Genomic DNA, 27,475 nt, shown 5'->3' on the forward strand with positions numbered 1-27,475 from the left:
AGTAATTATCGATCGTAGAAATAGTATAAATATAAGTTGTACATGCAATCAATAAACAGTATCTTCGAACATAATCTCAAATCTATTAGTTACACTCTAAGTTATTTGTTAAACTCCTACCATTGGATCTATCTATCAAGACGACAATACTGTGAGATGCTTATATATAAACATAGCATATGCAATCTGAGATCTGATCGGGATATATAAGGAAGTAGATATGAAGAGTGTGCAAGAAGATATTATATATGTGGAATACATCCACTATGATCTGCATTCCGACAGTTCATCCAGTTACCAGATTTAGATATAAACTGTATGTACACTGGATTAGATGTACGATATCGATTTATACTATAAGAAGATATGGACTTCAGATACGCTAGTACTATAAGATTCATACTATATAAGATATAGGCTATAGTTGGCACCACGGACATGGATGGCGCTATAGACTTATACTTGTATTCCGACATTGACTACGGATGTTTACCATATCTGGATAAGCACCAAGATTAATGCAATATAAGCTTGTTGCTTCAGATGTGCACTTCATGATCCACGCTATAAGACACATGTGCAGTAAAAAGGGGGTTAAAAAAGCAAGTAGAATACTGTTAAAATCCTTCTTTATTTGAAATTAGGATAATGTGCAATAAAATGTATATTCTACGTCTCTATTTATATTATTTGGTTTATATCTCTTATCTGGCAGCAGTTTAGTAGTTGCCAGTGATTCCATTACTTTATATATTTTTGTTGGGTCATTTAGTTGTTGATCTGATGGATCAAGAACGGTATTTCAATATATGGTTTTTGAATCATGCGTAAAGAATAGCTCTTTATTGTTGAGCCTGTATCCTTTTTAGGCATATTTATGTTACAACACATTACAATACCCTTGACATTTACTTTAGTATCTGTCATCTCTTATTTTAGAGCATTTAACCCTTGCTATCATCATGCTAATACTATTATTGTGCATGCTTATCTGCTGATGGTAGCGTGATTTGATTGAGATGACATTTATTTTGGGTTTTGTTTATGATGGGAATCTAGTCTAGTTCACTTCAACATGCTTATATCCGTGATACTAGCTACAGATACTTTATGTACTACAGACTTGTACTATATATGAGACATGCTATAGACATGCATACGATATGCTATAGACATGCCATATATCCAGAAGATACATGCTAAAGATGTATGCTCAGCGATATACACTCAGATATGTACTGTTGATATACACTAAGAAGACTGTACCTATCGGATACATGCTACTAGATCGATATTAATTATCCTTATAGAAAGGATAGATCAGGGTATTTCGGATGAGAGTCTAATTACTCATCCAGGCAAAGCTAAATCATGATTAGCTTGCTGGAGTTGTCTTTTAGCATGATTAGACATTAGTTGATCTGAGTTGACTTATTTGTTAATCTAATTAATAGAACTTTTATCCATTGTTATAGTATATAAGAAGGATCATCTACCTGGCCAGTAGAGAGACTTCAGTTTACTTTACACCTGTCAGTTTGATAATAAAACATACCTTTATCAAGTTGACTTTGCAGTGAAATCAGGTTTAAATAAATTTCACAAAAAAAATAAAGCAAAGGTAAAATACAATAGAAATCAACTGTATTTTATTTTGTGTATAAAATGAACTGAAGATCCTGGAATTGAGTAAAAAAAAGAAGAGTATTTATACATTTGCATCTGGCTTGTAGGATTAGTGATGATAGAGAGCAATAGGTGCTGCTATTGCGATATCTGGCAAATGTTGTTGATGTTTGATTTAAAGTGGTAATCAATGCAGGAGCACTGGCCATAAGGGTCGATTTGAGTAACCTTGATGGGCTTGGGTGAGCTATCGTCATAGCATGATTTAATGTAACCTTGATGGTTTAAAGTGTGATGTTTGTTATTGAAGCATGGAATCCTTTATCTGGGATATTGTGCAACTATGGCAGCAGGGCATAGTTGTCATATTTGAATATGCTTGTTATTGATTTAATTCTATTTGGATAAAGATACCATCACCTATTACGACCATCATGGGTGTGATTGAATACACTGTGATCAGGAGTGATTCATTCACACGATGTGCGATATAAGCGTGTATCTTTACTTTAGTATTTTTAAATGGGTTTTTGATGTACATTTGAGCGCTTTCATTAATAGATCCAAATAGCATGAATTTGAATGAGTGCTATTTGATGAACTTTGGTTTTCAATTAAGTTGCGTTTGGGTGGCTATTTCATTACAGACTTTACTACTGTTTTTTTTTTTATTCTTTTTTTTCCGTGAATTTTAGTCTATAAAGCCTCAAATTCCACAAACCATTCTACCTACAGAAATTTGGTTTACACCATCGTCCTCAGAGGAGAATCTGGGTTTCAAATTAACCCGGGACTCCGATATAGGAGTTAAAATGTATGTTCGGCTTATAAAATGCTCTCCTGAGCAATTTGTTATTGAATTTTTTCAGGCAGTTTACCACTGTTTTTCTTTTTGGATGTGTAGATGTATTTACCTCAAATTGTAATCTTCTCAAAGCTATAACAGGACTTTTATGTCAGAATTCAGTATAAATTAATCTATAAAAGAGCTTCACTATTATTGAGAATGCAAAAGAATATATTTTATACTTTCATTTCGCTACTATTTATTATTATGCTCTAGAGCATAAGGATGCTTATAAGACAATAGGGTATACAGCATCCGCAAGTGATTTGTAAATCACGGCAAAAAAAAAAGCATATTCTATCTAGGAACTCCCAAGAGAAGCCCAGAACTTCGAACGGGAGGCGTTGCTGCAACACTCAACACAACACAGGAAAATTATTTCATGTTCTCAAATAGCAACCGTTTGCAAATCCTTCAACACTGGCTCTAACGATTCAAAGCATTTCTATTATTATTACGCAGAAATAACTCAGCACATATCCTCATCCTCGCTACTATCATCACTGTCATCTTCGACAACTCCTGCCCTTTGTCCTCTTGGGTTGTATCTTACTACAACATTGGAGAATAGCTTGGTTATGCTCTTTCTCAACTAGAAGCAACGAACGATTGTTAATGGATGAACTAAAAAATAGAGATCCCACCGCCTTACCGTTCTGACATGACCCGTTTGTAACAGATTATGAAACACTTCCTCGCTAGTATTGGCAAAGTAACGTCTATCATTGACAAGGCTGCGCACTTTCTGGAACATGTGGGCTCGGAAATGCTTCAGCTCGTGGTAAATAAATGCTTTTTTGCTGCATTCGCTTCCAATGTGATATGTTTCATAGTCAAGCTCATCATCTGAATAGAGTTTGATAGACATGCTGGCAGGTTTGTTGGCTCGACAGGCTTCACAGACATCAAATCCATCATACACATAATTGCGAATTTCTGCCCATTTTGGATATTTATCTACGTCAGACTACAAGAAGCTGTCAGATTAATCATGCACAGGCGCTAAGTATTGTGTTGTAAATCATACCTTAAACTCGGGATACCAAACGTCGCTGGTAGCCATTGAGTCTCTGTATGCCTGTACCCTCCTGTTGATGGTTTCATTTGCTAAGGCGTATTTCTGATTTGATGCTGATGTTTATCGAAAATTAGCAATCTCTTATTTTCGGCATCTGCAACTCTCCTTACACATGTCAAAAGCTGGGTCCAACACAAGTTCTATGAGGGATTGGATGTAGAAGTCCATTTGCCGTTTGAACGACATGGATTTCGTTGTGCTGAATTCGGCTATACAAGGCTAATGTTATTACGCGAATTTCATTGTGCAATCAATGAGTGTACCTGGCAAAGCGGCGTTCACAATGGGTGTCTCAACCCTTTGTCCATCGACAATATCATCATCCACGACAAAATCATCTTCATCGTCCGAGCCACTGCCCCCCTCAGAACTGTCTTCATCTCCATCACTCTCACTTGATGACGAAATAACGACAGGACGACGCCTTGACGAGACGAACGAGTCAATTGGACCATCCTGTACGTTGTCATACTGCGCTGCTTTTACTTTTCGATCTGATAAATGTTTTAATCATGCATTGTACCTTATGCGTTGAACTGGGGAAAAAAAAAATACCTTTCAGTTTCTTCAGGCTCTCGGCATACTTGTCGAGACGTTTGCCTCTTGTTCGTGATGTAAGTATATCTGATAAATGCCATAATCAATAATGGGGTTTTATCATCTGCTGCGATTTTCAGTTACCTGATTTATCCAAAAATTCTAAATCGTCCTCCATGTCTTCATCAGGGTCTTTACCAAAGTAAGCATTAGCTATTTTAGTAGCTTATTGAAATCCTTGAGGGTACCTGAAACAAGCCCTTCGGATGCGACAGTGCTGGGTGCTTCCACATCCTCATCTTCATCGCTACTTTCCACAATCAATCTCCTTTTTTTGTTTGTTTTGCGAGGAATGACTTCTTCGTCCATATCGTCATCTTGATGATCAGTTTCTTCCTCGTCGCTGTCGATAATGACAGGCCCTTTCTTCTTTCTGAGGGGCATGGTAGGCTTTTTCTTCGTTCTGATGAGAACAATAGGCCCTTTCTTCTTTCCAAGGGTCTCAGGCGTTCTATTCGAGACAAAAAAAAAAAAAAAATAAGCTGTCTACTCATGATTACGGATAGCAATCATTACTGTTCGTTGCGGTTTGTCTGAATAGACGTAGAAGGGGAAGTTTCTGATGCATGTTGAATAGGCCTCATGGGTCCTTCCTGGCTGGATGCTTTAAAGTAATTTAATAAATTTTGTTGTCTTTTACCGCTGTTGGATTTTGTCATTTTTGAAACAAGCTTAACGGGAAGAAAAGATTCTTTCAGGTTGCACTGAACTGAACATGAAAAACCGGCAGTTGTCAATGAAGCGACTTCCTTTCTGATCTCGCATTTATTTGGCGAGATTCATCCAAGGTTTGTCTTAGATTACAGGCACGCTTTCTTGAGATGTAAATGCAATTAGCATGTAAGGGCCCACTTCATAAATAAATGTTCAATATAGTGCTGTTTTTACTTCTGCCAAGGGCTGCGAGTGACTGATATAGTGCAAATGCCAACTCAATGCAATGATAGTTTTATAGGCAAAGGCTCCATTCTCATCGATGAACATCTGCTCTCAATACCAGCGCAGTACACCAAATCCAGAGCTATCCCAGGCTGTAATATTTGAGAAAAAAAAATGTAATAAACCGACAATTCAAAGCATTTTGTTGACATGCTGTATATCAACTTGGGACACGTTTAGAGCTCTCCACTCAAATACTGCAAAGTTCATTCACAAAACTGGCTTGAGCGAGAAGTGTAATTTCTTTAGACACTAGGTAAACCTACTAAGAGTTAAAGGATAGTGACCTTAGCCACACCCTATGACTATATCAGTCTTCAGGGTTACACTGACAATGATTCTTTTGCCAAGATTGCTTGGTTTTCTGGTCAGATGATTACTCTCTTAAGCCCAACTACGTATAAATTTCTCGGTTTGATGATAAAAAGGACTTTTCTTTTTGCATTTCTTCCACTTTTCAAACAAGAGCCATTTGTGGAAATGAGCAGTTTACACAACAACCCTCATCTAGAGCTGCCACCACCACAGCCTTCATCTCCTCATCATCCACAACAGCAACCACAACAGCAACAGCCTATTGCCTCGGTTTACCCAAAGCTACCATCTCAGGACGATTTGCCTCCAAGTTATTCGGTGTCATCACCTAGTTATACAAACATGCCGCAAGCACCCTATCCACAGTACAGCCCACATCAGCAACCGCATCAGCCATCATATCCATATCCTCAATACCAAGCATCACCTGCTCCTCAAAATCAACAGCCCAATGGACCACAACCTCCTGTAATGTATTACGGCAGTATGGCGCCGCCTGATACCACTCATCCTCATCCTCTTTCCCAACAACAAGCACAGGCTCAATCACAATCGCAGCACACAGTTCAACCGATAACCGCATTAAGGACATCATCTGAGTTGGTGCAATGCCCACATTGCCAACAATTGGTATACACAGTTTTGGATTACGACTCTGGTTTATGCACTGGATTGTCAGTTGCAGGACTCTTCTTGGCTGGCTGTCACAGTGGAGGCTGCTTGATCCCATTCATTTTCCCCTACACAAAGGACGTTACGCATCATTGCCCCTCATGCAAAGAAAAGATTGCAACATTTACAAGACTCGAAAGAGACACAAGAGTGACCGCAGCCCCAGTTGGATTATAATCTTATCATTAAACTTTATACATAATTTCTTTAAGCAGTTAAAACTTGATCAAATTCACCACTTTCAATCTAAATCACAATAGTTAGCAAACAATATCCGCCATACAATCATAATAAAACCTTACCATTTCCTTTACAATATCTAAGCCGCCCAATAATTCGCCCTTATAGAACAGCATGGGGAATGTTGGCCAGTCTACATGAGCCTTCATGCCTTGTCTGACGTCGTCATCTGATAAGATATCAAAATAACCGTATTTAACATGTCTGTCGTTCAACAAAGCAATCAACTGTCTTGAGAATCCACAGCGAGGCTCTTCAGGTGTGCCCTTGATAAACACCATGACAGATTGCTTTTCGATCAATTCCTGCAGGCGAGTGCTGAGGTCCTTTTCTTTGGGTAACATTTCTTTAAATTCGCCTGATGCAATCATCTCTTTGATAATATCCAAACCGCCCATCAACTCTCCATTGACATACACTTGAGGGTATGTTGGCCAGTCAGAGTAAGCCTTTAACCCTATGTTGATGTATTACTAATCGCCCTGATTTGCTTCATGTATGACAGATATATGGTTTACCTTGACGAACATCCTCATCTGCAAGAATATTGAACGAGCTGTATTTGACCTTCTCCTCTCCTAATAACTCGACCAATTGACGTGAGAAACCGCAACGAGGCTACACATTGTATTACTAATCAAATCCCAAAAATCCACGTCAAGTTGCATTTACCTGCTGAGGAGTACCCTTAATGAAAATCATGACAGGTGCGCTATTCACAAGTGCTTTGAGACGAGCGTTCAAATCCTTGACAGGCTTTGCTCCGTTATCTGTGCCAGCCGCTGCGGAATTGGCAAACTTATTCAACACACCCTTTGCATGCTTAGCTACGGCATTTGTCAATTCAGCAGCCTTTGCACCTTCAATTTGTTCAGCAATTTTGCCACCCTAAGCACATCCATCAGAGACAGATCAATCATACTCACAAGTCTAACTTACCTTGAGTACAATAAAAGTAGGAACGGCAGAAATCTCGAAAGTTTCAGAGATGTCAGGGTATTCTTCTGCTTCAATCTGTAGCCGCAAAACAAGGGTATCAATTAGAGGCCTTGATTCATACCAGCCACATCCAACCTACCTTGAGGAATTGAAGAGCAGGGAATTTACCAGCGAGTTCAGCAAAGACTTCATTCATTTGCTGACAAGGTTCGGCCCAAGAAGCCCAAAAGTTCAAGACGTAGACAGTATCTTTCTTGGAAAGGAGGTCGCCAAATTGCTCATCAGAGCTGATTTCTAACAAATTAGACATGGTGCTGTTATTGCAAAGTGGGAGAAAAGTTGATCAATTAGAGAAACAAGAAGAAAAAAGCAACCTAAAGATTAAAAGTGTGCCTTTTAGATGTAAAAAAAGAAAATATTTTATAGACTACAGTGTGGATCTGATTGGGTTATCATATGTTACAAACAAATCTCTGGATGTGATTGGATACGTTGGACAGATCAAATCTGTAGCAGAGCTTCATATGCTTGTTCGTGTCCCTTTAGCCTGAGAAAGATTAGATAGTATCAGCTGCAAGCGATAGGCTGTAATTCCTGGTTGAGTGTATCTTTCACTGATTAAACTTATCCGATTTTTCACCATTAAAACGCTTCGAAAAGCAATCCCTTGATCTTATGTAAGAAAAACAGACTTAAACTGTCAAATAGACCTAGTAGCCACACTGTAGCATTGGTTCACTGTTAAAAAGCTGCAAATCTGTCAAATGGACAATATTGATTGACGTCCCGCTTCTTTAATCCATGATATTACAAGGTGGCACTATAATGGATATCTGAAGTTCTGACAGTATGTAGCCAACAAAGACTATCCTAGCAATGGCGCTATCCTAATACTTGGCTTTAATCGGTCAGAAAAGAGACCCTCTAAGAGCAATGTGATGTATTCATCACATGTAAGCATAGCAGTGTATAATACATGATTCCACTTTGTTTTTTAAATATCTATTTACATCACACTGATATCGTTCTTTATTGTTGAGTTGATTATTAATTAAAGTTGATCTATACAGAGGTAGCTGAGCCCTTGACGCTTCTGATGACTTCGGCAACGGCAAAATGCTTGTGTTTACTTAAAGGTCTGCAAGCTTCGATGCGCACGACATCGCCCAACTTACAAGCTTCCTTTTCATCATGAACGAGGTAGTTTTTGTGTGTTTTAATAGTCTATTGCGAAATTGAATTAGCATACAATAGCCAGGGGTGTGTGGCATATGTGATGTGATTATACCTTGAGAACAATAGGGTGAAGCTTTTGGCTGGTAACCTTCACTTTGATTGTCTTTTGCATAGCATTGCTAACGACCATACCAATAAAGTTTTGTCTCATGTTGTATATGATATTGTTGTGTCTAAAGTAGAATGAGGAAGAGATGTGGATGGGGTTGCAAATGGGATGTAGGAAAAAAAAAAAAGCTGTGAAAAGTGACAGGGTTATTATTACAATTACCGAAGTTGAAATGGCCTTCTTCTACCCCTCTCCTTCTCGTTGCAAATCGTTTTGACCCCGCATATCCACATACCAGCATGTTACCTACACTGATTCGACTCCATAAAGCACCTCCTATGCCCAAGTTCTTTCAAGAGGGCTTGACATTAGATCATGTATGTATCCATTGAACAGTCGCACATGTACCATCGACTCACTCATTAGCGCTAGTTTCTGCTGCGAGGCCAAGTCATATCCTTATATCGACAGATTGTGCGCTGTACTAAAGGCATGGACAAGGGAGACGCTAAAGAATTGATACAGTGGGCTAGAGCCGACTTTGAGCGTCACCGCAATGAAAAGAGCATTGTAAGCACTTGCCATAATTCAGATGTGGATCCATCACAATTAATACTTTGTTTAGGATCACATTAAATCACTCATTTCATCCGGCAAACATCAAATGCATTCATTACAGAGTTCAGTTACTTTAGCGCACACATCCAAGCAATAAAAAACACATATTTATTTAGTAGACAATGATAGACCAGCCGCATTGAGTTGCAGACACCTTGGGGTCCTTGATGGTAACAGCTTGCCTTTGATAATCAAAGGTGAAATCACTCTCGATTGTCTTGCCCTGTGTAACAACCTTGACACCAGATGGCTTCTTGCTTTGACCCAAGATGTGGATACGCTCAATACGAACCTTGTCAACAGTCTTGGCGAACGCCTCGGCTTCTTTGCTGGAGGCATTTTCGTGGATGTTCTTACATGTCAATGCGTTGTCGGCAAAGCTGAATTCAGTGTGAGCGTAGGCACCGTTTTGGAATGCATAGGTCTCTTCATCGTCCATGTACAAGCGGCCTTGAGCATGTCCTTGTTGATTCTTGGCAATCACCAAGGTGAAGGGATCCAAACGCATAGCTGGAGAGCTGCGACGCACACGCTCACGACGAGGAATGATACGGCCACCTTGATAGAAAGCAGGAATCGTGTCCAAAGGAGCATCAATCGTCTTCCAGCCCAATGTGGAGACTTGTTCATGGGATTTAGTATGATACCAAGGTCCTTCGCCAGGGAAATACACATCTGTGGTAACAGCTCCTTCTGTTGTAATGGGCTTGACCAAGATGGAATCACCTACCATGAACTGATCATCCATCGTGAATACAGACTCATCCTCAGGGAACTCCATAAACATGGGGCGCATCATGGGAGTGCCATTCTTGTAGGCGTCATAGAACAAGGTATACCAGTGAGACAAGAGAGCATAGCGTTCACGCAAAGTATCGCGCGTAATAGACTTGTAAGGCTCTGCTGATAAATAAGGCTCACGACGCTTGGTATCGATATGAGCATGACCACGGAAGAAGGGTTGATAGGTAGCAGCTTGATACCAACGAGCCAACAACTCGGGAGTAGGGTTCTCAAAGAAGCCAGGTACATCAGCGCCTGTGAAGGGGACACCACCCATACTATTGGACAAAATCATAGGATTTGTATACTTGAGAGATTCCCAATTGGCAATGTTATCACCCGTCCAAATGGGGCCAGCACGCTGTACACCAGCGTAGTAGCCACGAGCCAAAACAAAGGGACGCTTTTGAACCTCTGTGCGTTCACGAACACCGTCAGCAGTAGCAATGTGAGACAAATGAGCATACAAATTATGCAGCACACGGTTCTCCCATTTGCCATCATGAATCATCTCTTTTTGAATAGTGATTTCGGGTCCATTGAAGATGGAGGGCTCATTCATGTCGTTCCAAATGTGGACATTCTCGCGAGTTCCCTTGAACTTGTCAAATGCAAATTGCTTCTTCCACCAGTCGTAGGATTCCTTGTGCACAAAATCGACCCAAGAGGATTGACCTGGCCAGCACCAAGCTTCGTAGTCAGCCCCATCAGGCTTCTTGACGAACAAGTTCTTTGACTTGGCTTCGTCACAGATGCGATAGTTGTCAGCACGCTTGATATGAGGATCCACGATAGCCACCAATTTGCGGCCCTTGTCATCCAGAGCCTCTTCCATGCCAATAGAGTCAGGGAACTTGGGCGTGTCCCAGGTAAAGTACTTTTTTTCATCCGTGTACTCGATATCCAGCCAAATTACATCATAAGGCATATCATTTTCATCAAACTGTCTATCCACCTCTAGCACATCTCTTTGGTTGATGTAATTCCAGCGACATTGGTGGTAGCCCACAGCAAACATTTGAGGCATGGCAGGAGGACCTGTCAATCTACTGTACTGACGAAGAATGTCCTTGGTGGAGGGGCCAAAGAAGACAAATAAATCGAGGACACCTGCCTCTGACATCCAGTGCGTTTGTGTTGAAGTGCCCTCCTTGTGTAGTCCCAATACCTTTTGAGCAGAGGCCTATAATACTACTCGTCAGACGAGTGAATCAACCTAATTGAGTCAACTTACCTTGACGCCTTCCTCAGACTTGGACTTTACAATATCAATCCAGGTCTCGGCAGGGTTCATCCAGAAAACACCGGCTGACAGACCTTGCTTGTGAGCAATCATCAAAGGTACAGCACCATAGAGAGCAGTAGGACTATCCAAAGCGTACTCAAATACATCCGTGTTATAAAGACGATAGGGCTCAGTATAAGCGTTATCACCACCACGAGTCTCCTTCAATGCAAGGCTGGAAGCATGTTCTGGAATGCCATATACATTGGGGAAACCATGGAAACTAATATCCATAGCAATGGATTCAGGGCCATTGGGCTTGGGGTCAGTCCAAGTCTTGAATGTTTCCTCCCACAAATCCTTTTCCCATTCAGCTTCGACTGTACTAACAGTGCCATCTTCGTTCTTCTTTTCCACCATCTTGGGCTTGTGAGTATCTTTGGTACGCAAATGTTCAAAATGGAAAAAGCCACGATCGTTCAAAGTGATGACAGGTGCATCGTTCACCAAGAATTCGATACGAACAGGTTGAGGGTGGATCACAATCTTGCGCGTCGTATCGATATGCAAAACAACAATGCCTTCGTTTGTCTGTTCAGAAGACAACATGTCCACTAACTCGGGTTCTTGTACAAGTGTGTATTTGCCGTGCTCGTCATAACGAGGTTTGATGGGTGCCTTTTCATTGATGCGAACGCGTGCTGTGTTATCTTGGAGAATGTGTAGATCCAAAGTCAAGATGACTTGCGTGTCTGTGTTTCTGATATCTGCATGGACTTTGTTGTTTGATAGGGAAATGGAGTCTTTCACCAAGGTATAAGGAGACGAATCGAGAGACGCTTCATCCGCATAGGCTCTGTTGCGACGACAAAAGCCGGATTGTGAGCAGGTTTTGAAATCCTCAAACTTCATTGCATTCGCCAAGGTGGTTGAAAACACAACCACCAAGGCTAGTTTAGGTAGACAGGTGCCTAAACTAATTTTCATATCGAAAGTCGTATATATGCGAACAAAGAACAAGGAAGGTAAAAATGCTTGTTAGAAGCGGAACCATATACTTTTTGTACGTCGAGAAATACCATTGGTCATAAAAGAGCACCTCCTTCCAAGCCGAATGGGGAGATGGGTAGAATTCCTTGGGTCGATCAGCCCAGCATTCCCTGAAGGAGTGTTAGCTATAAACAGCTGTATCAAATTGGGATATCCATGATGATTGATCCCAATGTGTTTTCTGCTAAAAAATGCCATGCGAGAAGCGATGTCAATCATAAATGTCCTGAAATGAACTCTCAAAGACATGCCATCTATATGCAAGTAGCTCGCATTCATCTACGGCCCGTAGAGAGCCTACCTTACATGTTGATGTGCAGCCAACCGACTTGAAATTAAGAAAGATGCAAAGAGAGTGTACATAAGCAAACGCTCACTTGACTCACAATGTTCATGGTAAATATGGCAATTTTACCAGATTCGCAATATTTGCAACTCTACGTCATGTTCCTAATGATCTCAGTGCATTAGTGTGTGTTCAGCATGTCATTTTTGTATAGTGTCATCAAGAGAGTGCTAGCTTTGATGATAGCCAGCAGTCCAGCTTGATTTGAGAACGGATAACATGAATCCCAATTATGCAAAATTTATGCCACAGGCATACATGGTGGGTTGCCCCCCCCCCCCACATGTCAAATGATCTTGCTTTTGAACCATTCATGTGGGAAATCCAATATTCTCAACTCGAAAAACTGCAGGATTTTGATGGGATGGGATGTATGTGATGTACATGCGGTCAGCCAAACGTCACATGAATTGCATTCAATGCTATAAATCTCATTTCATTTAAATAGTTGTTTATTTTTCCTTCTTTTCCATTTTTTTCATTACCAACAAAAACAAGATGTCTCTACCTGTGTACGATACAATAACAGCTCCACATTCTCCTCCCCAAGAAAAGAAGGACCATGTGCCTATACAAGAAATGGCCTGCGACGTTATCCAGCAAGCCATTGATCTCATTCATACATTGCAAGATGAACAATATACCCAGACTTCCAAAGTCATGTTTGGAGGGAGCATAGGCAAACACATTAGGTATCTAGGAAAACAATTGCGTTGCTACTACACAACACTGAGTATAGACTCGAAATAGACATGTATCCGATCATTTCAACCTACTGTACAAACAATGCCAGCCCATTCCATCTGATTGGGTTGTGGATTATGATATAAGAGCACGAAATGTAATACCAAAACTTGATATGGATAGAGACCATCTCCCTCACTTTGACTGATTGACTCGCTTATTTAGAATCCGTCAGAAACGAATCGATTCGCTGCTATTCAATACTTGGAGCGGCTGATATCAGTAATCAAGGAGCATGATCACATTCCACTAGAGCAGCCGCTGACTCTTTTAGCGACCATTGATCCAGCGAATGATAGCAAATATCGATTTGCATCGTCTTTTGGGAGAGAGCTATTCTACAGCTGTATACATGCAGTGAGTTGAATTGCATACGATTCGCTGCAAAAAGACTAATTCACTCGTTACATAGATCCATCATTATGCTTCCATTAAAGCAATATGTATCGAGCAGAACATTTCTACTCCTCAAGATTTTGGAATGGCTCCTTCTACATTACAGGATCAACAAAATAATAAATAAAATAGCTGGCGAAATTAGTGTTTTTGCTCTACATCTTAATCTGATATTGCATATTATGCAACTTTTTCGTTTGATCCTGATTTTAAGTAATTGTGCTTTAAAATCAGTCTATCATCGCGTGAGAATCCCATAAACGGCCAGTAACTGTAGATCTGACTCTTCTACGATGCACCATGTTTGCATAAATGAGAAGGATTCGTGTAAGGGCTCACATTATACTTGCACCGCCTTTTACCACCCAAAAATATGTCAAGCACAGTGAAATGTGGATGCATTATAGCAGTGATTTCTAGTGCTAGAAGTTGTTTTAGACTGCCAGAATAGCAGCAACCAATTGCTCTCAATTAGCATTAACTTACTGACACCTCTGCTCAACTTTTTAGGATAAAAAAAAACATGGCCATAAATTGACCAAAAAGTATGAGATACCCCTTATGGTTTTCATCGAAAATCAAACGATCGCGTTTTTGACCTTGAAAATGAACTTTTACTATAGTATGTATTGAATCAAAATGTTTCTCTTAATCCAAAGCAACCCCTGAAACCGCTTTTGCGAGGCTTTCATATGCAAAATTTCGACATTTTGGTCAAAACATCATTTCATATTTTATCAAATTGCTCAATAGCTTTATTCAAAACATTTACTTTACTTGGCACCATTAGATGCGCCTTGAAAAGTACTTCAAGAACGTATTAGGACGTGTTGCATGATTATCACAATTTATATAGTCGAATCACTCAAAGTAGATCTGTCAAGTCGAAAAGAAAAATGATCTGTCCAATCTTGAGCAGAAAAAAATAAGCGGAGATTGAATTGGGTTTGGCGGCGGCGCTGTTGTTGGCTGACCCAAATGCCTTTCTGATGATGACAATGATGATTGCGATGCTGATTACATGGGGACCATAAAGCTAAAAGGACAATCATTAGCTTGAATAATTTATTCTGGTTTCTCTAGGCATTTTCACATCTTATCACCAAAATATATGTAATCGTAACTTCCTATTCGTGATCTACAGCATTTCAGCATGGCATGTAGGCAGTATGCATTCATTAGTTCGTTTAAAAGAGACTATTGCTACTGACTGATGAAAAGCTTTTCGATGTGTGATGAGGATATCTTTAAGACTTGTATCAGAATATTAATTGGGAATAACGACGGCACTCTGGTTGATAGTTGGTAGATTCTGAGTGTGCCTATCTTCATTGACGATTAGCTCCAGCCTCATTTGTGAGTTGAGTCGAATGTGAGCATCCCCGTTGATATTATTTCAAGTTTGCCATTCTTTTTCTTCACTCAGGATCGCATATACGTGCTTCTAGATGTGAAGAAAGGCTTTTTGAACCTTGTCCAATGCCCAATGTTTTATTTTTTTTCTGCCTCTGACGACGTTTTTTACATTGTATTATTTGGGTATGCAAAAGAAGTCGTCTTCAAAGTCTACATTATAAACATTGGAGGATGTAGGAATAAATTTATTTACAATAGAATGCGAAAACAGAGAGTGGGGAGGAGATAGTTCAAATGTACATGTGTACAGACTAAATAATGAATGCTGTTCAATTTGGCATCATGAATTTAGCAAGCAGGGTTGATTGGAAAAGGCTATCTATTTCCTTCTTTTTATGCTGATGTACTGTGGGAACAACAGCAGTAGAGGAATCATCATTGTCATCATCTAATTCATGAGGCCGCTTATGCGGATGCTCATTGACATTGCAATGGTTCAGCTTGTGTTCCAGCTCATCCAGGCGTCGTTGAAGATCCTCTTTTTCTTGCTTCATCTGACAATATCGATCACGCATTTCAGCCATTTCACGATCATGGATAATATTCAGCTCTGTAGTAGTTGAGATGGCAGCCAACTCGATGTGTTCCAACTGCTGCTGTTGTTCTTGTTGTGAATGATGTTGTGATTGTGGGTTGAAGATATCTAAATCTAGAATATCGAGTGCTGTTGGCCTCAAACAAGGATCTGGATTCATCATACGAGAAATGACCTGTTTCTCCACTGGATACACTTGACTAAACTTGTCTGGGAATATTCCTTTCTTGAGCTGGTCAATGGCGATGGCACGTTCCATGGCAGATGAGAAGGGGTTATAGAGTTCAAACAGAATGATACCAAGCGAGTAGATGTCAGCCTTCTCGTCATAATTGTAGGATGGGGTTGCTAACTGCTCAGGGGCAGCATACTATATAATATATGACGTACATGAATACGTGCTAGCATTCCAAAGCTACTATGGTATATACTTACTGTGCGAGTACCAACACCACTAGTTCTGTTTCTTCGTAAACGAGGGCGCCCCGTGTTCTTGAAGGAATTTGCAGCACGAAGTGACAAGATGCTATCTGAATTGCTGCTACTAGCGTCATGCTTGCTACGATGATGGCGATGTCGGTGTGAATGAGGGTGTGAGGCGGCGAACAACTCAATGATACTACTACTACTGTTTGAGTGTTGGCTTTCGAATGTAGATGCTAAATAGTGGTCGTCTTCTTCATCGTCCATGACTTCGTCATCCTCATCCTCTGCGTGCAAAACACTAGCTGCTAAACCAAAATCACCAATTTTGGGTATAAGGGCTTCAGTGCAACATTTGCAATTTATATTAGCATCGCTCAGGCTGGTGCCACTGCCATTAGCCGTACGACGACGATTGCGATGTTCAGGTACGGTGGCTGGACGTGATAGAAAGATGTTACTTGGTTTCAGATCACGATGGATGAGTCCCTGTTGGTGGATGTAGGCACAGCCTTGAAGAATCTGGCTAAACAAGTCAATGTTTTGTTGATCATCAAAGTATTCGCTAGGGTTTTGATTTCGAAATTTGAGATATTCATGCAAAGTACCTATAGTGTTGGTGAAAGAGAAAAAGTTACACAGAACTGATGAGGCTGACGAACTACATAGATGACAAAAAAAACTTACTAGGACAAAGTTGCATTTGGATAAAGAGGATGAAGCCACCCTTTTCTTGCTTTTGCTTGGTACTGCTACCTCCATAGCAGGACTTTCTGATCGTCGAGTTGGAGGAAGATGCACAGAGCTGTACGTTATCAGCTTCGGAAGGCTCATTGTCGCTCGTTCCAAAGCTAATATAGGACATTTCTTCAGCAGTTGTGGGTCGATTATTGTTCAACGAATCTTCCTCGCTTAGGTCAAAAGTAGGGTCTTGACCATTGAAGATGCTTGACTTGTCATCATCATCATCAAATGTGAATTCGTTGTTTGGAGACGAACTTGATATCCATGACAAGTCTTCGTCTTCATCATCTTCTCCATGATTTTCATCGATGGAAGCAGCATATTCCAGCCAGGACGAATAGTATCTAACCACGTTGTGATGCTCCAAACGAGCCAGATTCTTAATTTCTCTGAATATTTTGTCGTAGCCGTCATCTTCTTCTTGATCCAGGAGACGAATCTTTTTAATAGCGTATTCAATATCGTCCAACTTGTTGCGTGCTTTGTAGGCACAGGCAAAACCACCACGACCCAACATGCCAACCTGTACAAAATCGTTGTTGTATCTGGATTGTTGAATCGACAGGGAATATTTGAGAGGTCGAGAGATATCTTGATCTGCTATCTCTTCATTGCCACCTAAAAATGACTCCACTGAGGAAGACGATGAATGAGACGTTGATAAAGACTCGATTCTCTCCTTCAGTATTTCTTGTTGTTGTGCAGAGGTAAGGAGCTTTGGCTGATTTCCTGAGCGCAACTCTTGTTGCCTAACTGTTTGAGCAGCAGTGTAAAATAGCTGCTCAAATGCCTTGTGATAAGTCGATCGTACACCAGCTACTTCATCAATGAATTCAGAATCAATGAAGCCTAAAGAACTGAGTGTTTGGCAGATCATTAAAAATATTTTACGTGTTGATTCTGGTGAATCGCCGTAAGTTTGACACAATGATTCAATCAAAGAAACCAACAGCAGCTTTGTTTGACGTTTGCTCGATGCGTCATTTGAAGCGTTCCTAGTGACAGCCAGGTTATTCTCATGGCGGCGGTGTTGCTGCTGCTGATGGTGTTGCTGTTGGCGACGATGCTTATTGCTTGATGGCAATGATTCCTTTGCTATGGCGTAAAAAAATGAAGCATCTATACATGATGATCAGCCCCGGACTATTTTGTTAGATTACCCCATCTGATGTGCTACGTAAATTTCTACTGCTAACCTTGATCCATCACATCATTATTGCTCTCTGGATAGTCTTCATGGGAGGTGTCTTCAATAGTGCTATTATGCTGATGGTGGTGAGGCTTCTTCCATAGTTTTCGAGAGCACTCTGCTGTTTCTACTGAGGACGACGATAAAGAGGATGATGAGCTACTTGGATGACTTGAATCGGATTCAAATACAGTATCAATTTTCGTTTTATCAAGTGCTTTCATTATTTACAAGGCTAAAGAAATGAGGGTATATGACATTTAATAGGTTTTTTCTGTGAATAAGGGAGAGAGAAAAAGGAAAAAGAGCATTTTGTGTAGAAATTTATGCTTTTTATAGTGCCCTTGATTGGATACACACACACTGCTAATCAACTCCACACACACCTAAGCTCCCTACCTCGTCTCATTTTGCATATCCGTAAATTAAGCATTTATGAAGGTCCTTGGTCAGAATTGACAGCGTTAAAGCAACCACTACCAGAAGATGGGGGGTTTTGCTTGAATGATTTAGATTCAATTCCTTGAAACATCTTTAGCAAGTAAATTCTGTCTTTTCTGCAAAGAGAAAATAACAGAATGTAGTTTAAATGTCAATGCATCACATCATGTCTTGCTGTATTTGATTAGTTTCTGCAATGAGAAAGAGGTTTTCGGTTTCACGGATGAAATTCTATTATTTTTTTTTTTTGGTGATTTTATTCTTCAAGTTTAGATACACGGTTGTTTTTTCGATGCATTTCAATGGTTTCAATAGGTTGAAATAGAGCAGGTTCAGGCTGTGATAAGCTATTGTTGCTATGTAACATATTTACATCAAAGAATGGAGTATGGTGAGTGGGTGAAGTGGGTGAGTCGGATTCGCGGTAATCGTATGTGCTCCTCATTATACTTGCTGTTCTTCTTGGTATGTTGCTATGCTGTGTCAATTCTGATGTAGGTAGAGAGCTTGCATTGGTACGTTGACTCATGGATCGCTTCAAATTTTCACATATTTGCTGCATGTTCAAGTGCTCAGGGCTACCATCTTCAACCAGTGTTTTGTTTGTGGCGTTTTGTTCCGGTATTAATAGTTGTTCTAACAGCTCTTCAGGAGCAGGAGCGACACATACAACCGGGAATACACCTTTCAAGCCAGTTGTCACATTGAATCCAAGTGCCCAGCCATCATCAAAGTTCATTGCAACACATACAATATCGCCCACATGCAATCCCAGCTCATCTCCCATCTGCGGTGGATAGGGATGCTTCACTTCAAAGAATTCGTCCAAAACGGGCTGAACAGAGTTTGTTGACATTGTGTTGATAGGTGGTGGCGATGCCAAATTGGTTGTACTGATAGCGGGCGGTGGTGTCATCACTTTTTGTTGGCTTGCATTGTTGAATCCTTGCTGTGATACCAATGATTCATATCCCAGTGCGCTGGAACTGTCGTGAAGCTCATGTTTTTGGTTTTGGCTGTTCATCATAAACCCATTGTATTTCTGCTTCTTGTTCTTCTTGTAACAGAACCAAAACACAAAAGCACCCACCAAACCTGCAAACACCAGACAACCAATAATGATACCTATGATAGCGCCCACTGATAAAGATCGGCATCCACTCACTGTTTCGCAACACGAATCAGTACCATTTGATTTACAATAGCCACACGCCTGTGATACTGATCCAAATCCACAATTGCTCGGTTCATTTGCCATGCCAATAATACAGTTGTATGTACCATTCAGCCCACTCCAATATACACAAGACGAATTCAGATTCTCTAGTTGGCTGTGCTGCTCCCGCTGGTTAGGACATACTTCTGTGTTTCCTGTGATGGCTTGTAAACTTGCAGTATAATCAAAGCACGTTGACTGACACAGTGGTGGCGGCGAGAGGTTGTATTGATAATTACATGGTAACGAGTAGTAATTGTCTTGAATAATAGTGGCACACATAAAGGTGAGTGAGTAGCGTGCGTAGGGTATCGTTGGTAGGTTTTCGGCTCTATTTGCACAGCCCAATGCTGATAAATACGAATCCGAGGATTTGACATAGCTTCTCATTGCTGCATCAAAGGAAGCTACATCTGTCACATTGGCAAGAAAGGGGTATCGACCAGTTGTACTAATATAAAAGCTTTGAAAAGCACCACATGTTGTTGAACCTTTTAACGATAGACAAGTGAGATTATCGTCCTGTGCTATACTTGAGGCTGCGAATAACAGTAATATGGTTGCTACTGATTTTTTCATGTTGTGTATATGTGTATATTTCTGATTCGGAACTCTTTGTAAGAAGATAGACAACGAGAGGATGGTAAAAGCGAGACAGAGAGAGTAGCAGACAGAGTGAGGGAGAGAGGAAGAGAAAGAAAAAAAAAAAAAGGAAGAAAAAAAGAAAAAGTCTATATATAAAAAGGGCTGAATAAAAAAAATAAAGACGTAGTGTAGCAGTAAGGAAAAAAGAAAAGGGGAGAAATTGGATACAGTGTAATGTTGTATAATTTTATGTGTGAGTTTGGGTCTTTCTGTTGAGTCAAATGTGTATTGTAATTCAAAGTAAGACAAGGGTTGACGAATAAGCTCCGTTTGTAAGAAGCAATCAATATTAAGAGAACTAATGCTGATGCACAGTGAATAAGCATACGAGCCATATATAGAGAGAGAGAGATTCGAGACAGCGTGGTCTAGTAATGCCCTACTGAGAGCATGGTCAGTTGGAAACAAACAGATTTGCTTGATCTTGCAACAGAAAGAGACCAAAGTGGCGTTCATGTCGTCGATATATTTTTAGCACCTTCTTTATAGTAATTGGAAAATATGTTTAGTTGCCATATTCAATCTGGTTGAGCCACCTGTAACATCAGCCAAGCGATTTCGTGCTCAAGCGATTATTGTAAGGTATAAAGTCTTTTTAGTGTGATTTCGTGGCAACAATAGGCTGTAAATTGCTAATTAGATGATGCAGTTTCGATTGATTGATAGATCTAATTTACCTGTTGTTCCGACTTGCCAAATAAAGAACGAATAAGTTATATAATTAACTTTTTCTCCACCACCGCAAGAGACGACTTGCTTCTTCACCTGTGGATGTTTAAACTAACATATTGAATTGTTATTAAGCTAATGATTGACTGATCCACTCAATAAATTAGAGTAGTACATCAGGTCCAAATTGAATAGAATTGCTATATAGGACATTTTTAGGGATGCACGTAAATCAAAACTTTAAATCGCTTTGAAGAGGAGCCAATCTGTTCCATTTAGACATATATTCTCTTTATCGTTGTAAAAAACGAGTGTTTTCTGCTGCTATTTGTGCGTCTGCAGGTTACATTACGTTATTTTTAACACATTGAACGACACTCCTCTTGAAACCTTTATTTTTAGCTATGAGATAAAGTGTGCGTGTGTATGAGATTGGATCTGGTGGCCCATACTATGCTGCTGTCACTGCTGCTACATGTCTAAAAGGAGAGATGTAGAAAATACTTAAAATAAAAAGCTTGCAATGCTACTAAAATTAGATGATCTCTTTTTAATTTGTTCAATTTCAGATATAAGTGCATTGAGCATGACATCAAGCAACCAATTTCTACAATTCAACTCATCAAGTTTCAGTTTGGAAACCAAGCGGAGGGCATAAATTTATGCAAGTTGAGTAGTTGGTAGATCAGAAAATTTTGATCTCGGTTTCAGGTAAACACAGAAATGTCAAGCTTTCTATAGGGAACTAAAGCTCAAGTCCGTCCTTTAGGGAAACAAACATGCAATCAAAATGCGAATGGTTATTGTAGCACGATCGCTATCACTGGGAAGCTTGAAAGAGGGACAGCACCGAATTGAAACGTTTGGGAGATTTTGGGAATTGCTGTCCGTATATCCTAATTGTCTTTCAACTTCCCTTATCTCTCGTTCAGGATCTTTACAATATTTCCAAGCTGTGAGTCTTTTTTTTAAACGACATAAAATAGCGTCCTCTTCGTAGCTGATGATTCCATCAAGAATAATGAGTTGATTATTTACCCCTGAATTTGAGATGGATTTTTTGATCCGTCAGTTAAATCTCCGACGCTTTCAGTTAATCGCTGAAGCAGCGTTGGAAGCTACTTTACATATTGGTTTGATATCTAATGTAGTTTAATGGCTACATATAGCCCCTGGAAAAAGCTTTTGAAATCTACAGAGTATTGATAGTTGGCCTTGATTTGATCTTATATCACCAATGTCATGCAAAGTCTCACTGCATACGTAGTTCGTTATGTTGAGAGAGTTTAGAATTACACCAGTGGCCTTGTCTAATGATATGCGTAGTAAAGCTATGCTTGTATTGTTTTGATTTTATTATTAACGTAAAAAGAATTAGTATTAAGAAGATGGTCAGTATTTGTGTTTGTAGTAGAAACGGAATTAAATGATCATGTTGTTATGCATGATCAGGGATATTAAGTAAATGTGTAGATGTAGTGTATTCTTTTCTTGCAAGTAATGGCGTTTATAATTAATCATCTAAATCGTCTGAATCAGAATCTCCATCATGATAAAGAGTAACTATTATGTACAAATCTAAATTTACTCGACCAAACAATCAACTATTTTGTTTCAACTTACTTGAATTGAACTTTTCAAAAGGATTTGTTTTGTCAGACTTAAGCGAAACCAATACATCATCTGTTTCGAGATCAAAACTTAGACTCTCTGGTGGCATTTTTCTAAAATTAAGGGCATCAATTCCGTTTGGTTTCTGTACTAGAGGCGTGATAGGTGGACTGCAATGTCTAAGCAAAGCAAAATTGACCGATTTGAAGAACGGATGCGCTTTGATGTCAGATGCTCCTGCACGGCACCCAAGTCTCTTGTTCTCGTCTTTGTGTAATAGCTTTCTAATCAGGCTTTTACCTGAGCTTGATATGTTGCTTTTGTAAGGTGCCGGCTGCTCTCCAAATTGAGCATCACAATGAAGGATGCGAGAAAATGTTTCGTTACGTCCTGCGCCTTTGAATGGAGTTGTGCCATACTACATTCAAGGTTAACCCACATGCGCGGCTTGACTTGCAAGTGTGATTTACATACCAGCATTTCGTATATCAAGATGCCCAATGTCCACCAATCGACAGCACTTGTATGGCCACAGCCTTTGATTACTTCTGGCGCAATATATTCTACAAATAATCTTAATTTCTCTTATGTCTTGGCTGTCTTATCTCAGTCTACCTTCTGTTCCAACAAAACTATTCGTTCGGAGGTTAACAACACAGCTTTTAGTATCGATAGAAGGTGGCTGTTGAGTATACGCAACATCTTAGTATTGTCAGTTTCTCGAATAGAAATAAAACTTACTACATGAGGAGATCCTGATTTGACAACACAAGGATTACCTGGGGGCTGAGATCCCTTGCTCAGATCAAAATCAGTCAACATGATATGCCCACTCTGATGAAGCAATATATCTAATCACATTAATTTAGTTTAGTGTTACCGTTAGGAGAAGTAGTAAAAACATGTTGGGTAGTTTACTCTCAGGTTTTAAATCTCGATAAATGTGTCCTTGAAGATGCAGGTATTCTAAGGCAGCTGTAACTTCTGCTGCATAAAACTTTGCGCCTTCCTCTGTTAGGCACTTGCCTGGCCTCATTTGAAGTGCTATGAACAGGTCAGATTTTTCTGCAACATGGTGATCTGATACTGATAAATAACAAACCTCGGAAAAATTCCCCACCAACACAGTACTCCATGACAAAGTACAGATAATCTTGGCTCTGAAAAGAATGATACAAAGTGACAATAAATGGGTGATTCGATGTAGTCAGAATCTCTTGCTCTGCTAAGGCTCTTTTGATCTTGTTTCGTCTGATCATTTCTCTTTTCGATAATACTGTATAATCAAAGGTTTAAACCTTGCTTCCATGAGGTTTATATCATCACTAGTATGTATATACCTTTCATTGCAAACAGTTTATCTGTTTCTTTTTGTTTGACCATGTAGACTTTGCCCACATCACCCTTACCGAGCATTCTAATTTTGACAAAACTAGATGGCCCAACTTCAACTTTCTTCACTTTGATGCTGCTGCTAGAGTATGTGCGACGACACGTTCTGCGCAATCTTTGTAATGGAGGTGAATCGGTCATGAGAGATGGTATAGAAATAGTGGAGGAACTAATGTAGTTTGGCGTTGCCATGTTCAAGAGTTTGGCGTTGGGTGCTGAAGCCACTCTACGGATGGCTTTTTGCTTTTCTTCTTCTTCCGTTGCAGTGCTTTTGTCATTTACGTTGTTGTTGTTGAACCAAGAATTACTCTTGAAGCCTTTCTGCGACGTTGTATCAAAATCATTTGGTACAGCAAAAGGTGGAACGGGTGGAGTAGCGTTGAAAAAGGACTTTATTCTCCAAGCCATGTTTGGGCCATAAGATGGTGGAGGTATTGAGATCTCCATAGTAACGTCTTTTGTATCCATGGCAACCGATTGTTTGTTTGAAATCAAACAAGGTTACTTTTTAAATATACAATAATTTGGTCTTTAAAAGAGATACGAAAGAGAAAGAGAGACAGAAAGAGAATAAGAAGACCAGAAAAACAGAGGGATAGATTCTTATTGGATGATTCAGTGCAAAATGGTACCTTTAAAAAGCCCAATGTTGGAAGCAGACTAAACTACTCGGACCATCTAAATGATTGGTGTGGTTCTGAGTCAAAGATTGCTATGGATTGCGAAAAAGTGTCAAATATTTAAAGCCGATGCAATCTTTTCTCTCATTTTCTTTTCTTTTCTTCTCTCAATTTTACCTCTCTTTTTCAAGAAAACAAATCATGCTATCTTCATCCAACAGTAACGAGGTAAATACAAATTATCAGTCTATATTGCAATGTGTTTCTGACCTTGGGCAATACAGCCTCATCATCAGTTTCCTCGCAGAGTAAGCTTCGATTTGAGCCACAATACTGTTTATCTTCTACCTACATTGGAACAATGTCGTGATGCCGCCAAGCAAAGAAGTCGAGAAGAATGGCAACGCAAAACACTCAATGAAGACATGTTGAGCGAAGATATCATTGTGGAAATCCAAGAAGATTGTTCTGCTGGCTCTCGTGATTCTGAAGAAGAAGGTGAATCAGCTCATCCTGAACCTGTTCCCACCAAAAGCTGTTTGAAAAAACCACCTGTTGTAACTGTCACCACCTCAACTCTGAAAAAGAAGACCAGCAATAGTAAGAAGAACCAAAAGAAGAGAAAGAGAAACCATGCTGCTACTGCTGCTCACAAGCAAAATTTGCAAAGCGTTATTTCTGTACATTGAATCCATGCTGAACCCCCTCAAAGGGAAGGCTTTAAGCATCAGCATCGACATTTGCTGCTCCGTAGATCCAATTCATTAGGTGAACACATGGATCAAACTGCTTTGCCATTGTTTATCATGGCATTTTCAGGTTTCCGCAAAAAGAAGAAGAAACGCAAAAAACTGTAATGAGGACATTTGACCTCTGCTATCTCCCCACTCTATTGCTTTACGTATCATGGCTATTTACGCCTTTACACGCATGTTTAGTCGTTCTCACGCATTTGTTTAATAACAAAATAAACTAATCCCCCTGTGGGAATCCTTTTTAAACAACTTCAATGCTAAATGGCGTTTTTGAATAATTCTTTGATAGAGATCTTAAAGAGATGGTTTTCCAATGAGACAGCAATAATGACTCATAAATTATTAACAGAGAGACAGTTTAGCTTCCCAATTTTGTGGGTTTTCTTGAGCTGAAAGTTGCTTATCACGAGCTCATGTGATAGACGTGTTTAATTGATAGGTTTTGAAGCTTAAAATACACTTGTGTAGCCATCTTGTTTATGAATGGCATAAAATAGGTGCCATCATCGCAATAATATTTAACCGTTGTTGTCCTGTCTATGTGACTCCATACTGATCAAAACCCTGACGGAAAATAGCTACTACACCTTGTTGAAGCATTTGTTCTGCTATTAATTACTGCAAATGATGCTGTCTGTACTGAAATATGCTGTGCCAAAACGAAGCATATCTACTGCAGCTTTTCCATATCCCAGAGTGCACGTCCCTGTTATGTTACAACAAGTAGTAAGCCATTTGAAGCCAAAAGATGGAGGTATCTATTGCGACATGACATTTGGTGAAGGTGGTTATACCAAAGCACTATTAGGTGAGCTTCCTTATGAAAGGCATCGGCTTGAATGACTAAATATGATATCTTGAAGATTCTTTCGATGACTGCAAGGTGGTTGCTGTCGATCAGGATCCAACAGCATACGCCAAAGCTCTTCAATTAGCCGAGCTAAAGCCATATAAAGATCGTTTGTTTCCATTGTTGGCAAAATTTGGCAGTATATACGAGCAGATAGAATCCGAGTTTGACTGGGAGTAAGTGTATATAATGATGGGCTCAGATCTTTTTACTGAAACATGGATTTCAGTATTCCATGCTTTGATGGCATTGTGATGGATATTGGTGTGTCCAGTGGACAAATTGAGATGGCAGACCGAGGGTTTTCATACAAGCTAGATGGACCATTAGACATGCGAATGTTCTCTCGAGGACGCAATACAAAGACAGAATACGAGAATGAAGCACATTTGATGAAGAAGTCAATTTCTGCGTACGAGATTGTCAACTTCTTTTCGAGAGAGCAGATTGCAGACATCATATACCAATACGGCGGTGACAGATTGTCTCGCAAGATTGCTGCTGCCATCGTTACAGCTAGGCAGCTTGGTCCAATAGAAACAACATCATCATTAGCTGCTGTTATTCAGAAAGCATGTCCTCAACCTAGATGGCAACGAGGCAACGACGATATGGTGAGAAACTCTGCAGCACGCACTTTCCAAGCACTTAGAATATACATCAATAACGAATTGATCGAGCTTGAGAAAGCACTAAGCGCAAGTGAACACTTGCTGAAACCAGACGGACGCCTCGCTGTAGTTACTTTCCACTCACTCGAAGATCGCATTGCCAAAAACTTTATGTATCATTGTGCTGGAAAAAGACTCATGGAGGAAGCTGGACACAACCAATTTAATCTCAAGAGGGCTGCAAGTAAAGAATATAGAAAGGCAATGAAACAAGGATTGATAGACATTAGCCATAAGCAAATTGTGGAGAAACCAGATAAAGTAATCCCCTCCTTCGAAATTTGCACCAAGCATGTCATTCAGCCCACAGAGGAAGAGATAGAGGAGAATCCCAGAAGTCGATCAGCAAAGTTGAGAGTGGCCAAACGCACATCCGCACAACCTCTTGAGCCATTTGGTGGATTGCCATAGCTCTGCTGTAAATAACACGCTCACCTTAACAAATAACCCCTATTGTATATCGCATTATCATCTTCTTCACTATATATATATTGTAAAACATTCAAAAAAAGTAGACAAGCCAACCATATCCTTTCAAAATTTTAAAGAATTGTGTGCCGTATAAGATGAACAAAACCACCGGCAAAGCCGGCAAGGG

The 27,475-nt window shown here is 39.9% G+C and overlaps 12 protein-coding genes across 12 annotated transcripts; 5 read left to right on the top strand and 7 right to left on the bottom strand.

Annotated features, from left to right (window-relative positions):
- Positions 1–2,942: 2,942 nt before the first annotated feature.
- On the bottom strand, positions 2,943–4,807 carry rhp57 (DNA repair protein rhp57; the record flags this gene model as incomplete). Its single annotated transcript, XM_064821852.1, has 9 exons — positions 2,943–3,065; positions 3,126–3,440; positions 3,501–3,604; positions 3,662–3,760; positions 3,815–4,045; positions 4,107–4,175; positions 4,233–4,280; positions 4,337–4,599; positions 4,665–4,807. The coding sequence occupies 9 exons, from the start codon at positions 4,805–4,807 to the stop codon at positions 2,943–2,945; spliced, it is 1,395 nt and encodes a 464-aa protein (XP_064681538.1).
- A 760-nt stretch (positions 4,808–5,567) lies between these two features.
- Positions 5,568–6,251, top strand: ATC70_002479 (uncharacterized protein; the record flags this gene model as incomplete). The annotated part of the gene is made up of 1 exon (XM_064821853.1): positions 5,568–6,251. The coding sequence occupies one exon, from the start codon at positions 5,568–5,570 to the stop codon at positions 6,249–6,251; it is 684 nt and encodes a 227-aa protein (XP_064681539.1).
- A 30-nt stretch (positions 6,252–6,281) lies between these two features.
- Positions 6,282–7,563, bottom strand: ATC70_002480 (uncharacterized protein; the record flags this gene model as incomplete). Its single annotated transcript, XM_064821854.1, has 6 exons — positions 6,282–6,320; positions 6,377–6,771; positions 6,833–6,932; positions 6,987–7,202; positions 7,254–7,328; positions 7,393–7,563. The coding sequence occupies 6 exons, from the start codon at positions 7,561–7,563 to the stop codon at positions 6,282–6,284; spliced, it is 996 nt and encodes a 331-aa protein (XP_064681540.1).
- Positions 7,564–8,315: 752 nt separating this feature from the next.
- NTH1_1 (alpha,alpha-trehalase nth1) lies at positions 8,316–8,640 on the bottom strand (the record flags this gene model as incomplete). Its single annotated transcript, XM_064821855.1, has 2 exons — positions 8,316–8,477; positions 8,542–8,640. The coding sequence occupies 2 exons, from the start codon at positions 8,638–8,640 to the stop codon at positions 8,316–8,318; spliced, it is 261 nt and encodes an 86-aa protein (XP_064681541.1).
- Positions 8,641–8,837: 197 nt separating this feature from the next.
- ATC70_002482 (uncharacterized protein) lies at positions 8,838–9,253 on the top strand (the record flags this gene model as incomplete). Its single annotated transcript, XM_064821856.1, has 3 exons — positions 8,838–8,915; positions 8,971–9,108; positions 9,164–9,253. 3 exons carry the CDS (start codon positions 8,838–8,840, stop codon positions 9,251–9,253), a joined length of 306 nt encoding a protein of 101 aa, XP_064681542.1.
- Positions 9,254–9,268: 15 nt separating this feature from the next.
- ATC70_002483 (uncharacterized protein) lies at positions 9,269–12,151 on the bottom strand (the record flags this gene model as incomplete). Its single annotated transcript, XM_064821857.1, has 2 exons — positions 9,269–11,122; positions 11,174–12,151. The coding sequence occupies 2 exons, from the start codon at positions 12,149–12,151 to the stop codon at positions 9,269–9,271; spliced, it is 2,832 nt and encodes a 943-aa protein (XP_064681543.1).
- A 907-nt stretch (positions 12,152–13,058) lies between these two features.
- Positions 13,059–13,827, top strand: MTR4 (ATP-dependent RNA helicase mtr4; the record flags this gene model as incomplete). The annotated part of the gene is made up of 4 exons (XM_064821858.1): positions 13,059–13,252; positions 13,311–13,401; positions 13,470–13,661; positions 13,717–13,827. 4 exons carry the CDS (start codon positions 13,059–13,061, stop codon positions 13,825–13,827), a joined length of 588 nt encoding a protein of 195 aa, XP_064681544.1.
- Positions 13,828–15,385: 1,558 nt separating this feature from the next.
- Positions 15,386–18,231, bottom strand: MSH4 (MutS protein msh4; the record flags this gene model as incomplete). The annotated part of the gene is made up of 4 exons (XM_064821859.1): positions 15,386–16,021; positions 16,087–16,682; positions 16,762–17,937; positions 18,015–18,231. 4 exons carry the CDS (start codon positions 18,229–18,231, stop codon positions 15,386–15,388), a joined length of 2,625 nt encoding a protein of 874 aa, XP_064681545.1.
- Positions 18,232–18,704: 473 nt separating this feature from the next.
- Positions 18,705–20,243, bottom strand: ATC70_002486 (uncharacterized protein; the record flags this gene model as incomplete). Its single annotated transcript, XM_064821860.1, has 1 exon — positions 18,705–20,243. The coding sequence occupies one exon, from the start codon at positions 20,241–20,243 to the stop codon at positions 18,705–18,707; it is 1,539 nt and encodes a 512-aa protein (XP_064681546.1).
- Positions 20,244–22,491: 2,248 nt separating this feature from the next.
- On the bottom strand, positions 22,492–24,449 carry GYP8_1 (GTPase-activating protein gyp8; the record flags this gene model as incomplete). The annotated part of the gene is made up of 8 exons (XM_064821861.1): positions 22,492–22,541; positions 22,602–23,007; positions 23,064–23,152; positions 23,205–23,271; positions 23,331–23,440; positions 23,508–23,633; positions 23,692–23,865; positions 23,930–24,449. The coding sequence occupies 8 exons, from the start codon at positions 24,447–24,449 to the stop codon at positions 22,492–22,494; spliced, it is 1,542 nt and encodes a 513-aa protein (XP_064681547.1).
- Positions 24,450–24,802: 353 nt separating this feature from the next.
- On the top strand, positions 24,803–25,290 carry GYP8_2 (GTPase-activating protein gyp8; the record flags this gene model as incomplete). Its single annotated transcript, XM_064821862.1, has 2 exons — positions 24,803–24,829; positions 24,886–25,290. 2 exons carry the CDS (start codon positions 24,803–24,805, stop codon positions 25,288–25,290), a joined length of 432 nt encoding a protein of 143 aa, XP_064681548.1.
- A 690-nt stretch (positions 25,291–25,980) lies between these two features.
- On the top strand, positions 25,981–27,288 carry YCG1 (chromosome condensation complex Condensin, subunit G; the record flags this gene model as incomplete). Its single annotated transcript, XM_064821863.1, has 3 exons — positions 25,981–26,164; positions 26,220–26,382; positions 26,436–27,288. 3 exons carry the CDS (start codon positions 25,981–25,983, stop codon positions 27,286–27,288), a joined length of 1,200 nt encoding a protein of 399 aa, XP_064681549.1.
- Positions 27,289–27,475: the final 187 nt, after the last annotated feature.

This window comes from Mucor velutinosus (genome assembly GCF_035048745.1).
Source record: "Mucor velutinosus strain NIH1002 chromosome Unknown tig00000093, whole genome shotgun sequence".
Lineage (NCBI taxonomy): Eukaryota > Fungi > Mucoromycota > Mucoromycetes > Mucorales > Mucoraceae > Mucor > Mucor velutinosus.